Raw genomic sequence first — 14,230 nt, forward strand, 5'->3', positions numbered from 1 at the left:
TCAATGAGGGTAAAAATTCTAGTGTTTAGCATTTACATGAGATTCAGCAAGACAGACCAAGATGGCTCAGGGCAATTTGTATAAAGCAGTTCATCGTGAAGGTGCTTATGATGGTCCAGCCAAGTCAACACATCCATCGCTAACCATAAAAACAGAGCGAATGTTATAAACAGGTTGTGGTGGCGTTACCTGGAGCCAAAGCACAAGGCTGGCTGCATTTCATGTCAAACCACTGACCAGCCCTACTGCCGTTTGGAAAGTATGGCTGACATCCGATTGCGGGCCGCCCCGTGAGGTTCACCAAACCACCAGCAGTAGAGTGGTTATGCTGCTTTCTTCAAAACATTTTTGTGGCTTTCTTGAGAACACAGTATTCGTCAGGTGAGTAGCACAGCCAGGATGGTTTTATCTCTTTGTTGCCATTATCTGTGCTTCAGTACCGTTCCAAGGGCCCCCCTTCTGCTCAGCCGTATAGACAGTGTATGAAGAACCATTCTCTGGAGGGGCTGCAGAACAAATTTCAAGGCTAACAAGGAACATTTTCAGTCTGAACTCCCATACACCAAGCAGGAAATAGCACACGGTTATTTATATAACTTTACTTACAGTATTTTTTATTTCTTTCAAACATAACTTAAATAACACTTTTACCTTTTAAACTGCAATTTTGTGGCAATCCATAACCAATACTTTCTCAATGGGAGAGGACCGCAATCCTGAAATGGTTACCTTCAGGTCTTCTCAAGAGGTGGTTAATTAGCTGTTGAATTAGCTATGTGCAGCTCAATTAATCCATGACCAGCTCCTAACATGCCTGTTAACATCCATCTGCCACACATCATCCTCTGCTCCTGACTTGTTTCCCTGGAGCCTCGTCAATCAAATTAATCTTGGCAACTTGACAACTCCTTCACACGAAGAGGGAGACCATCCCCACCAGCTCCCTGCACAAAGGGCAGTGTCAGTCAGCTTTGCGAAATGAGAAACGAAAAAGCATAAGACAGGAGACTTACCCAAAAGACCTTCCAGGAGCCCCATGTCAGAGCTGTGTACGGAATTCCCTCATTCCAGCCAAGTACAGTGTTATAGACATCACGCACCTTATCGCAGGCTTTACTGCTCTGGCTTTTATGCCAATGTAATGCCCTTAGGAAAATGATACAAAGGGGAATAACACCATACGGAATTTCAGATCCTTGCATTTCTCATGTTATCTTTGGGAACTCCTAGACTTTTGGGCCATGGGTTTGTTACCACCTTGAAGGTAAGTCATCATCTAGAACAGAGAGAGAGACATTTCATCCTTATGACTTACCACAGAAAGGTTTCCAAAACAGTCAGGTACTTGCCTTACAACGTCATCAGCTTCCAAATTATGAGGGCTTTTCTACATGCAACCAGTTTGGGACAGTCTCTGAATGATTTCTGGATTTGCCTGAAGAGGCATGAAATTTTCAAGCTTTCTTAAAGGAAAGAATCTGAAATTGTAAAATATTCATTTGATTATATTTGGGAGCATAAGAAAAATGCTAACTATTAAGGTATTTGGCAAATACAAGGAGTGTTCCTCATTTTGAAAGTCCAAAACTCTTCAGAAGAGCCCAGGATCATTGTTCCACTTTACAGAGGGAGACATACAAGTGCTCTTGAAGGGCACAGTTTGCCTTGGGTCAAAACAAGGCATCAGCAGAGGTAGGTACCAAACCCATGTTCGCAAGCAAACTGAAAATAAAGCCCTTCAAGACTCACGTATCTGGTCTCTCTCTCCTCTGACACAGTAAGCTAGACTAATTTTCATCAGCCATGTGATTAAGCCTTGTTCGGTGGCAGTTCACTGTGCACATTTCCACAGAAAGGGAGATTTCACCTTCTTTGAGGGTATCAGACCAGATTCAGGGTTGGAGAAATGTCTCAAGTATAGGACCTGAGGTTGGAAGACCCTTTAGGAGCAGCAGAGAGCAGCACTGAAGCCAAGTCAGAGAAGCAAAAGACAGAGAAATTCCAGGTCGCAGAGTACCATGTGGGGTCAGTGCAATCTACAACCCATGCTGAAAGGGGGGTTGGACTGGGACGATGGACTGGAGAAAAAGTCCCACCCAGCAAGGACACCACAATGAAGAAGAAAGAAAATCTTTGCAACCTTTATTCTTCTCAACATCCCAACACTGTAGAAACTGCAAATATAAAAACAGATGTTGAATTTATGACATGTGTCTTTGAACATTGGACTTGCAAACAGAAGACAGTTGGCAGGAAATTAATTTACGTTCAAATTAAGTGAGCTGCCAGGGTCAAGACTGTGTTATGACCACAGTTCATTCTCTTTCTTTTTCTCCTTGTTAATTAGATACAATTACGAGAGCTTTAGCGCACTTCCAGTCTAATTATCAAAAAAATATTCACATTTCAAGAAAGAAAATTAAAAATGAATGATGGTAACAAACAACCTTCTCATTGCTGATGTGTATTCAGATTAATTATTATTTCCCTAATTAATCTAAACCACTCATCCAGTGTCATTTGGATTACTGCAATAAGGATGACTTCTTTATGTAGTTAAATTTTCTCTTAATAGTTGTGGCAAACTAATACACAGAAAAAAATAAAATAAGTCAAATTTTAAACACACAAACTACAAGCTGGGCATATATGTCCTGGTTTTGGCTGGGATAGAGTTAATTTTCTTCCTAGTAGCTGGTATAGTGCTATGTTTTGGATTTAGTATGAGAATAATGTTGATACCACGCTGATGTTTTAGTTGTTGCTAAGTAGTGCTTACACTAAATCAAGGACTTCTGAGCTTCCAATGCTCTACTGACTGAGAAGGCTGGAGATGCACAAGAAGCTGGGAGGGGGCACAGCCGGGACAGCTGACCCAAAGCGGCCAAAGGGATATTCCATACCATGTGATGTCATGCTCAGTATATAAACTGGGGGAAAGCTGGCCGGGGGAAACACTGCTCTGTGACTGGCTGGGCATCGGTCAGCAGGTGGTGAGCAGTTGCATCGTGCATCACTTGCTTTGTATAGCCTATGATGATGATGATGATGATGATGATTATTATTATTATTATTTAATTATTAAACTGTTCTTATCTCAACCCATGAGTTTTCTCACTTTTACTGTTCTGATTCTCTCCCCCATCCCACTGCGGGGAGTGAGCGGGTGGCTGTGCGGTGCTCAGTCGCCAGCTGGGGTTAAACCACGACAATATACCATAAGCAGTAGCATTCTGGCACTTTAAGGAGAAGAAAAAAAAATCACAAAATAATTTTAAACAGAAATTACCATTACTCTTTCTCTGAAACCATGTCTCTAGGAGCCTCTCAAAAGCACTTTGATCATACTGATGAGGGCCCTCCAGACTCCTTGGGGAATTTCCAACACCCACCTCTTTATTTTCTCAGGCAGTCACAGGAAAAGAGGTTTTGTTGAAGATGCCAGCGTGTACTAGGCTGGTCAAGATGTCTCAGGCTTAACCCTTTCATGACTCTGACCACCCTGAAGATCTTTACATTGTAGGTTACAGCATTAAATTAGGACATACGCCAAGTCCCGGACCTCCTAAGCTAACAGGATGAAAAAACATGTATCATCTCTTGCTGCAGAAATATTAGCTAAACATCTCACAGTCCTGCAACAGTTAGCTTGGAACCTCTCTTACACCCAGTGCCTTTTAACTCCAACACATTTAACTGTGAACTCTAACTCTTCTCTGATACATGCTGCATAACATACTGTCAAGAGTTCTGTTCAACAGGACAGCTGAGTATTGCCATTCCTCTTGACACAATTTCTCTAAACGACTACATTCTGATGAGCTGCTTTCACAGTTTGCTTTCCACAGTCATATTCTAGTTTCCTAAAGAAACATTATGCATCTCCTCTAAATCTACGACTTCCAGCATGAGGAGATGGTTCTTTGTTGTACTTCTGCTCATACTACGTTAGCATTTTTGTTGCGGCATGAATAGCATGTCTGATTTTGTGTGGTTAATCAATCCAAGTGCAACATCTGCTCAGAGCACAATATTACGGGGCAATAATTATGAAAACACGTTCTCGGCAACAGAGACACTGAGAATCGTGTCCACTGTTTGTTATTAAAGGTTACTTTCTATCTAAACTGACATCTGATGTAAGTGGTTAAGATAACTGGGATTTTGCCAGCTTTCAACAGGAATGAGTTTTGCCCTGTCTGTGTCTGGAAGCTGCTGTGATGCAGCACACTGAATATACATCTGCACGAATAATGTAGGATGTTAGAGTTACATTATACTTCAGTATCAGCTTAAAAGTTACTTTCAGATCAGCATAAAATCTAAGGGTTTTGCAAGCAATAAGTTGGGTTCCAAACCAAAGCAACCACAGATTACTTTCCTACAGGAGTGAAAAACTCAGCCAAAAGCAAGTTTAGCTCTTCTTCACTGCTTGATGATTTCTGGTAGGCAAGCCTTATTCCATAGCCTCTCAGCTAAGAAGACTCCCCTTGCTGGTTTTTAACCACTTCCACCAGCCAAGAATGAGAAGGCCAGAAGTCACATCAGGACAACAGAGTAGGGTCAAGAAAGCAGCAGATGACAGCCATACTACAAGACTGGACAAGGGTCAGAAAAAAGGAGAAACCAGCAACAGCCACAAAGAAAGTGTAGGAGGAGACTTGGAAGTAATATGAGGTGCAGACTGTACAAATTAAGAGGTTAGCAATAAGTGGGCTACAGGGACAGATGGCAGAAAAAAATAGCACATTATCACACCATTTCATTTCTCGATATTCATCTTATTCCTGGCCGAAGCATTGGAACTTCAGGAAACCAAGTCAAGTGACTCATACGAGTGTTCTCTTTCGCCCATTCTTAATGAAGAACAACAAACAAACAAACATACACAAAGCTCCTTCACAGTCCTAGAAGCAGCAGCAACTTTTGGAGGAATGAAGGCAAGACAGACTATATATTTTGACTACATAGAGGCCCAATTTCAGTCTTCACAATTCCTGTGGAAAGGTGTTGCGTGGTCAATGACTAGATAGCCAGTACCTTGACCACAGACAAGGTCTCATGCTTGTCATGGTTAGTTCCCTTGCCCCAAGCAGTCACACGCTTTGTGGTTTGCCTTAACAGCAGGGGAAGAGACAGCATTTGATTAATATGGTGCTCAATCACCAGTAAGGTTAGTGCCTGGGGTACATTTCTTCGGCCTTGGCATGACTCACTTTCCATAGCCACCTTCCAACCAGAGGCTTGGAGCAGTAACCAGCATGGAATTCAGTCACACCAGAAGCTCAGGCTAGGGAGTGAGAGGAAGGTCCGAGCAACGGCAGCAGGAGATGGAGTAGCACACATGTTGGGCGAAGACTACGGAATAGCTGGAGACTTAACTCTCAATTTAATACACCAAGGTTAAACAAAGTGCATGGATACTGTTCTGTGGTTGAATAAAGCCAGCCAGAACCAGACTGCTGAAAGAAAGAAAAATAAAGTCCAGGCAGGAAGAAAAAAGCTCAGACTAATCTCGCACATGAATATCCTCTTCTTCCCCTTCACAAAAATCTTTTTTTTTGTTCCCAAACTCGCCACTCATATTTCTTTGGCTGTGCAATATTTTAAGAATAAGTTAAATGTTTACTCGTTTCAGTTGACATATATTTTCTACATGACTAAAAGTGAGGCATTACCCCCCCACCCCCAAAAAAAATCTCCAAAACAGATACGGTACCGAAACAAAAGAATGTTCCTTTTGGAAGTCACCTCATAAATGACATAGAAACCTCCTTTAAACAACCATTACAAAAATAAAGAATCAAGGAAAGTTGCACACGCTTACTGGTTTAAAAGTAACTGCAGCAAAAATTTCCTAATTCTTGAAATGAAACCCTGCTGAGACTATTACATTCACAACATATACATGAAAAAACATTAAGACAGCTATTTGCACCGGCAGTACTTTTAAATCTTAGAAAGCGTATCTGTGCACAACATCTCTGCTCAGCATGACTATTTTGGGGTACTTGACAATACGCTGTTTGGTAGATTTCACAAGGTACCAAAACACTTGAGGATTTTGAATAGGCCTATGAAACTTCATGTTTCGTACAACATTTTCATTCGCAGTGTATTCTTGCATTTGTCCAGAAGACTCTAAAGCTGGCTTTTACATCGATTCCCCAAATACTGTACAATGTGCCAAAGACCAGCTTCAGTCCACATGAAAATATCAAGCCAACCTCTCTAACCTAGCTTTCAGGCAAGGTGAGATTGAGGTAGACTGGTTATTACATCCTACTTGTGTTGACATATTAGAGTGGATTTCTCGCCCAGTCTCTCCTCACAGAATCATGCGACATTTTACTTCATGTAACCGGAACTACGGGTTTACCTTTCAACCCAAAGACGGTAAAACAGTGTTCTCACATTCTTCCTGGACACCAGTTTAATTCTGTAAGAAGTATGCCATCTACTGATGCACTATTTACTATACCATTCTTCAAGCGCCTTCGCACAACCACTGACCAAGACCAATCTTAGCTGTGTTAACTGAAAAGAAAAATAATATTCCATGAATTTACAAGAAATGACAGCACTCTTGAAGCCAGTGAAATGTGTTTTATTTTAAGCCACTGCTAAAACAAGGACAAATTTAGTGCAACCTGGAGTTCATAATCTGAAAACTGGATATAGTTAAATTACTAAAATGGCAAAACTCGTCACCATTATACAGTACAAGACCTTCATATTCATTGAGTACAGTTACATAAACATTTATAGTTATTCAAACTGATTTTGGTATACAATTGCATCACTAACTGGGCTGTGAATTACTGTAACACTGCACAAATAAGCAGCAGTTCCAGCAAATTATAATAAATTTTAGTATTAAATACTATTCAGACATTACAACAGAACAAAGGCCCTCTAAAACTACAACTCCAGCTATACAACAGGAATGTACAAAGATGGTACAAAATAAAGTGACTACAGTGGCTGGGCTCTGTACTTGCCTCTTCAGAGCTCAAGTACAGTAAATGTTCGACAGTAGCGGCTCTTGCTGAAAAGCCAAAATCCTTACGCTAAAATCATTCCTGAATCTTATATTTTTCTTTGCAAATCAACCATGTAAAACTAGGGGTTTTTGCGCTGGTGACAGTGTTTACTACTTACTGTGTTCCCATATCCAACAATATGTGGTTCTTTATAGAAAAGGTCCCAGACAAAGTTACATTAGAAAATGTAATGTTTAAAATCCGATACCATTTTTGAGAGACCTAATTAGTCTCGGAATGTGGGTTGCCTGGTTTTTGGTTTTTATTTGTTTTTTAAAAAGGTTACACAATCTTTTAAAACTCAAGAACAAAGATACTACACAAATTGCATTCAAGTACATCGTCTTAGCTACTTTTTCACATCCTTATTTTGAGACAGCAAATCCTCTTTAATTTTAGCATATGGGTTTGAGTTTTGTTTGGTTTTTATTTTAAGGCTTTATGCATACTTCTGTATTATTTATGCACCCCGTTCTGAATGTTTAAACTTGCTTTAAATATGGCCACTTTTGATGATTGTTAATTTATAGGGGGACTATTTTCAAAGTGCTTTTTCTACAGAACCTTACAAAACATCTGAACACTTCCACTTTTTTAGAACACCAAATGTATTTATGAAGTGTTTGAAACAGGGTGTCTTCTGGAACACCACCACCATTGTATATATTTTCCTCAACTTAAAAATTAAATTACCAAGTCAGGTTTCCCATACAGAAAAAAATGCAAGATGAAACAAACTCTACCTTATTATGTCTGTTTATAAAGCTGAGTTGTCTGGTTCAAATGGACCAAAATGTGGCCCTTCATGTTTTTACAGTTTTCATTTACACTTCTGTATTTGTGGTCAGGAGTTTTAAATAAACTCAGTAATAGCGTAATTTAAGACTCGCATTAGCAAAGAACAGCTTTCTCACTAATATGGCAGACAGCACCAGTTAGATATAGTCAGAGTGAGGTTTCCCAAAGATTATTAAAATTATTAAATTATAATAATTTTGCCAGGCTAGTTTACCGCTTTCCCAATTTTGATACCCAAGAAGAAAAGTCAAGTCATCCAGAACAAATTTAAAACAATTTGTGTAGAAAATTGGTTTGTTTTTTTGTTTAAGTGAAAATGAAGTATTTTATAACATATTTTTCTCATGTAAATTTGGAAACTATGCTACTTTCATCAGAGGCTAATAAATCAATTTCTTCCTTAACATAACACCAATCAATAGTTACATAATGTATTTGATCCAGTCTGAAAACAAGATTCCATTTATAAAAATCATTTTTAGTGCAACTATTGTCTACTTAACTTTTTGAACAGTTTTAAGCTTTGGGAATCGCACAATCTTCTGCCTTTCTCCAGGAAAGTAATTAAAAAGAAAACTCACCAACTTCATAAAATCCAACATACTGAACAAATCAGTTAAAAACTGGCTGTTCCTGTGGTGTTGTTTTGTTGGTTTTTTGGGTTTTTTTTTCCAAATGTATAGCTTTGTACATTTACAATGCCTTCAATATCTTTTTCAGTTTGGTTTTGGACATGTACAGAGACACTGTACTAGTACTACTATATCCTCATTTCCTGAAATTCCACTTGGTGAGAAAGCAAGGGTCCAAAACTCAGAGCAAAATTTAGTCCTGAGGCACTGTTTTTAGTATTTTATTTTCTTGGCATTTCAATTTTATAGGTAAATTTGTACAAGTACATTTTTGCTGTGTTGAAGGGAAGATGTTACAGCCAGAGAATGGTTTCAAATTTTTGTCTGAAATGACGTCAAAAGTCAACTTTAAAAAAAAGAATAAAGGAGTATGGAGGATGGGGGAGGAAAAAAAATCCAGACAACTTTTGTACAACTCTTCAAAAATATTTGTTGCTAGCCCCATCTTCCAAATACAGGAATTAAGATAACTTCCCCCCTCCCTACTTTGGGCTTTAGAGAAAAATGATTCCTGACGCTTGGTATTATATTACCTATAACAAGACAAAAGACCTTGTAATGGTTTTTGGTCTTTTTGTCACATGGCCTACATAGATCTTTCAATCAGTGAAATGATATATGAAGTGAGGTAATAAACTATAACAATTTTAAGTTAGTGGTAAAAATTTACATTGTAAATTCATATTGGTGAGATCTTACACAAATATAGATACATATAGATACATATACATATCTATGTGTGTATGCACATGTGTGAACACACATATGTGTATATACAAAAATGTTAAAAATCTTTAACTCAGTGAGAAAGGTGAACTTTGTGAGATCCAAGGCAGAAATCCAGATGACGAATGAGGACTAAAACAAACCAGGTCTCTGCAAAAAGACCAGTGGAATGCCCTCCGGAAACACAAGGACATTGCAAGGAGAGTGCTCTTGAGTTTACCAGTGTAATTTAGGGGGTAGTGGAAATCAGAATTGCACACATTCCAATAAAATTCATGAATAGCTTTAGAGACTTTATCTCTCCTTGTTTGGGACCAGAAACTTCCACACCATATCAACAGTATGTTTTTCTATGAAAAATCTATTAAGATTCTTCTGTTCATCCAAAATAAGTACGACTCCATGATTCTCTTGCAGGTGATAGGATTTTTGAGGTGGCGACCTTGTAATTACCAGCATGTGCCTTTTTCTCTCAAAGGATGTATAAAAAAACAGAACCCACAATAATAATTAAAAAAAAAAAAAAAAAAAAAAGGCATTTTCAAACCACAGGATATGTAAAGGTCCAAATTTCCCTTCAGACAGAAAGGCAAGTCAGCAGCACTGGTGAGAAACCTGATTAGACTGCTAAAAAAGAGTTGATTAAAAGTGCCTTTAAAAAAATTCAGTGAAGGTAGTTAAGAAAAATGAAAAATCAATTTGCAAGAAATTTCCCCTTTATGTTTTAATTAGCTTTCTTTGCTAAACGCTTAAGTGCCCACTGAGTAACAAAATTCTCTTTATTACTGAGAAGAAAATTCATATATGGAGGCTAAGAAATAAAGAATTAGACTAGTCAAAAAGATGGCCAAGAGCCTCTGAGGAAGAAGCTTCTATCTGCTACGTTTAACGCATCTATGTGAGAGACTAACGTACAAACTCTTCGACACAGAATTCATGTCACCAAAGTATATGCATACAAAAAGCTTCAGTAAGAAATTTAGCAATTTAGACTTGATTGGCAAGCTTCAGGAAACCTTGCTGAAGAAGTATGTATGAAATTATGCTCAGCTACCCGGTTTGCCCTTCTACCAGAAGTTACCAGCTCTATAGTAGTCAACATGGGACATGGGAACATGTATTTGCACCTCAACAATTTCAGAGCAGACTCTCACATCTTCACATAAAGTTAAACTTGATAAAGGTGGCTATGAAGCCAGACCGTATTAAGGGGCTACTTCGGCAGGTCACAATTTTTTTCCTGGCAATGGTGCCCGTAGGCACATAACACCTGGCCAATGTCGGTAATTTTTTCCATCGTCTGCAACAAGGTATTCCAGAACAGATTTTTGCAGAACATCAGTGCTCGTAGTCCCACTGTGAATATAGTACACAGACAAGTGGGAAAGAGAGCTATCCTGGCACAGTGGGAATCCTGAATATCACGCCTGAGACTGTCTCCTCTGACCTATTATCATAGACAAGGTATTTTTTTTCACAAATATATCCACGGTCTGAACACAGCAGTAAATACAAGTTATGCATGGGTGGACGATACCGATTATGGACTGAATAAACATACCATGTGCACAGTATCACAAAGCACAGCACAGCTATTTTGACTTTCGCCTCAAAGTCTTTTAAATGCTGACAATTACTTGAACACTCATTAGCTGAATTTTACATTACATATCTGTGTTCTTCCTATCTCCTTTCAAAAGAGGAATGAAGTGAAGAGTGTTGCATCTTTGGACTTTTCAGACATTTTCCAGAAGCCAGCCAACCAAAGACTTATTTAGAGCTTGCTCTCCATCAGACGCCTTCTCTATCATTTCACAATATTTCAGCACTGCTTGCAAGAGATCTCCAACTTTCCAATCTCTTTCTCGCAGTCTTCTGGAAAGCTGAAGGGGAGAAAGGGGAACACAAAACAAAATATTTTGACCGGCACATCCTGATTAACAGTTACAGAAGTTATTCTTGAAACATTAGCTCATAAGAGATCAGTTGTAATGAGTTAATCATTATTCCCACATCTATAAAAACAAAAACTTCCGCAAGAATCAGGCACTTTTCTTTAGGGCAGTTTTCACAAAATTTCTTCTGGAGGGAGTGACATTTTCAAATGATGTGGTGCCACAGGTATGAGGGCTGTGGTTCATCAAGACTGCAGAAAACAGGAAATTCCGAACACAAGATTAAGACATTTGCCACCCCTCCCATGCCAATAATGCACATATAAAAAGACAAAACTCAGTCTTAATAAAAGGATGTGGATTTTCCTTTCACAACATATAGTGTGGTTTGGGTGGCACAGATGCTACCCTCAATGTAAACAATGTCTTCAGAGTTGGGAAATTATAACATCTTGGGGAAGAGGAAAAGGTGAGGGTTAAGTTAAACTACCACTTGGGAGCAGAGATCAGTGTAGCTGAAAACATTCTTTTTTTTCACCCAGGAGTCCAAGCAACAATCTCCCTTTGCTTACGTGTCAAGCTCAGCTATATACGGAAGAAAGTCTGCCCAAAGACAGGGAATAATTTGCCAGTTTGCCAAGGAGTAAAAAAATCTTTTAGTTAAAAAAAAAAAAAACAAAACAAAACAAAACAAAAAAAATCCAAGTGCAAAACAAAAAAACCCACAACACTCACACAAACAAACTATTCTCTGTAGCTTTCTGGACAACGGTCAATGCTGCATTTAATAAAGACAATTCAGACACTTACCCCACTTATTCTTTGGAACTGTAAAGTTTTATTGCCTTTTATAGTCCTTACCATGATATTCTATAAATTAAGTTTAAAAAAAGTCATAAACAGCGTTCAATGAAATAGCTTCCACAGCTACAAAATTAAAAATTCATAACATTTCTTCTATGAAACCTATCAAATTGAAATACGAAATCCTATAAAAAAATGAAAAGACAATTTCTCTCTGCTTCTTCACCTAGGTGATGTTCCAGTTGCAACAAGGCGGGAGATGGAACTGACAGGAAGAGTGTGGGTACAAAAACATGTATAAAGCAATTAACTTCTTGAGAAAACAATTAACTTGGACAAATAAAAAAGATCCCCTCTAATCTTGAGCACAATATATCCTGAACACTGAAACCTTTTTCAGTGAAAAAAATACATATTTTCTACATAAAAGGGGACTGAAATCTGTAGTTATGTCTGTGAATTATTTCTGGATTTTAAAATAGAGCACAGGAAGCAAGAGTTTTATAGTCTACAACAGGCAATTTTGTAAATGGTGTCTGTTGGTTTATAAAAGAATGGTCATTTTTCTTATGCCAGAGGAAAGTTTGGCTAATGTCCAAAGACCTACTTTAGCAAATACAGTGTAAAATTTCTCTCCAAAGAAGAAGATACCACCATGGTAAGATGACAGATTTGGCACCTGGCTTCACTAATCTTTCTATTCTAATTTAGAGTACAAAGTTCAGTCCCACTATTTCTTTAGCCAACTGATCTGTTTCTTACTGTCAGACAAGCAAAATATTGGCATTTACTCAAAACAGACACCAGGAATCCTAAACCAGCTAGATAAGGTCTGATTAAAAGTTGAACATATATGTTTTTTTTCAATCCAGGCACTTGCATATCCGTGCTGTAAGACTTCTCAAAAAAGCTAAGAACTATCTATTCTAATTTACTGGCTTCTCGTTCTACCTCCTAAGAAATGTATTTTGCTTCATACACAGGTATTGAACTTCTTTCTGCCTTGCTAAGCATAATGTGTATCCTTAAGTAAGAGTTCATAGCAAGTTGCAGCAAGTAATACCTTGCCTGATACATGCTAGGAGTATTTTTGTCTTTTGTACAGCTGCATCACATCAGTGGCTCATTACCCTGCTGTGATTAGCTAACACAAGCCTTTCCTCTCTTCCAGAACTCACCAACTGCTTATAGTGAAAATTACTGTTTTCAGTGTGATCTAACACCCAGGTTCATTCCCCATGTAACTGAGGTAACTTTCCAAAGTACCTATGAGATGATCAAAACTGGCGAGAGATCAGTATAGAGAGGTCAGTTTAGTTTTCTGCTGGGCTGTAGTGCCCTCTGGAGGTGCTTGGCTAGCTTTACTAGTGACAGAACTGAGAATGACTATTGCTAATTTAAGACCCTCAGTTTGGGTCAGAGATCACCAGGATCAGGCTGGGACTAACTGCAAGCCTTCTTATCTTATTTTTATTAATACAATCCCGAAAGAACAGTTTATTTTCAAAAGGACCTTAATACAATTACAAGCATCCTTTCAGAAAGCCTTCTTTCTCTGAATTTATAATCTGAAAATTTTTGGAATATATTTTAACTTCAGAAACTAATCAAGTGATAATTGTATGCATCCTAATCTTCCCTACACAAGATTATTCAGACGGAGACCGTGCTCTGAAAATTCTGTACTTTCCTTTGAACTCTAAGAAACGGTGAGAGACGCCAAGTCAGACTGACACAAGTGAATTTCTGGGGTTTGGCAATTCAGTTTCGATACAAACAGCACAAAACGGACAAGGGCGCAAGTCTGTAGAGAGACAGTGTTATACATTCCAATTGCGAAACGGGATGGAATAAAAAAAGCAGGTAATCCTTCCTTGCCTCCGGGGCGGGGGAACAGAACTTCAATGAATTTTAACATAACTGCATTTGGAGAACTAGAAATTAATCTATGAAACTAAGTGAATCAATTAACTATTTTAACATTTTCAGGACTGCATGACTACTGCCTGCCTGAAGGTCTTACCTTTAGGTGTCAACTCAATATCAATTTATGACTGAAGTGTCAAGTAGAAAAATATTACAATTTTTTAGGAGTACATACATAATAGACACTGCTATTTTCAAGAGTGCTCTTCTCAGCATATTCTCTTATTAGGCTAGCTAGAGTGGTGTTCAGATACACAGCCAGCTAATAATATCTTTCCCATGTGTCTTCAGGCATTGGCTCAAATAGTAGCATCACAATTTTGAAATCTATTAAGTCAGAGCTGGCACAAGAATGAGAGACTTGAGGAAAAATTAAAAAAAAAAAAAAAAAAAAAAAGAAAAGGCA

At 38.3% G+C, this 14,230-nt stretch overlaps 1 protein-coding gene across 8 annotated transcripts in view; it reads right to left on the reverse strand.

Moving 5' to 3' along the window:
• Positions 1-1,414: 1,414 nt before the first annotated feature.
• The window catches only part of AKAP11 (A-kinase anchoring protein 11), a 51,114-nt gene continuing 38,298 nt past the window's right edge, over positions 1,415-14,230 (reverse strand). For 6 of the 8 annotated variants that reach the window (XM_082304432.1, XM_082304430.1, XM_082304434.1 and 3 more), the window contains one exon: positions 6,635-11,082. In XM_082304432.1, coding sequence (XP_082160558.1) covers positions 10,936-11,082 — 147 coding nt within the window. In that variant the 3' untranslated portion in view covers positions 6,635-10,935. Of the gene's footprint in view, positions 1,479-5,377; positions 5,460-6,379; positions 6,538-6,634; positions 11,083-14,230 lie in introns of those variants that run through there. The other 2 variants (XR_014227454.1, XR_014227455.1) reach the window with 2 other exon arrangements.

Source organism: Platalea leucorodia (assembly GCF_965183815.1).
Source record: "Platalea leucorodia genome assembly, chromosome: 2".
Taxonomy (NCBI): Eukaryota; Metazoa; Chordata; class Aves; order Pelecaniformes; family Threskiornithidae; genus Platalea; species Platalea leucorodia.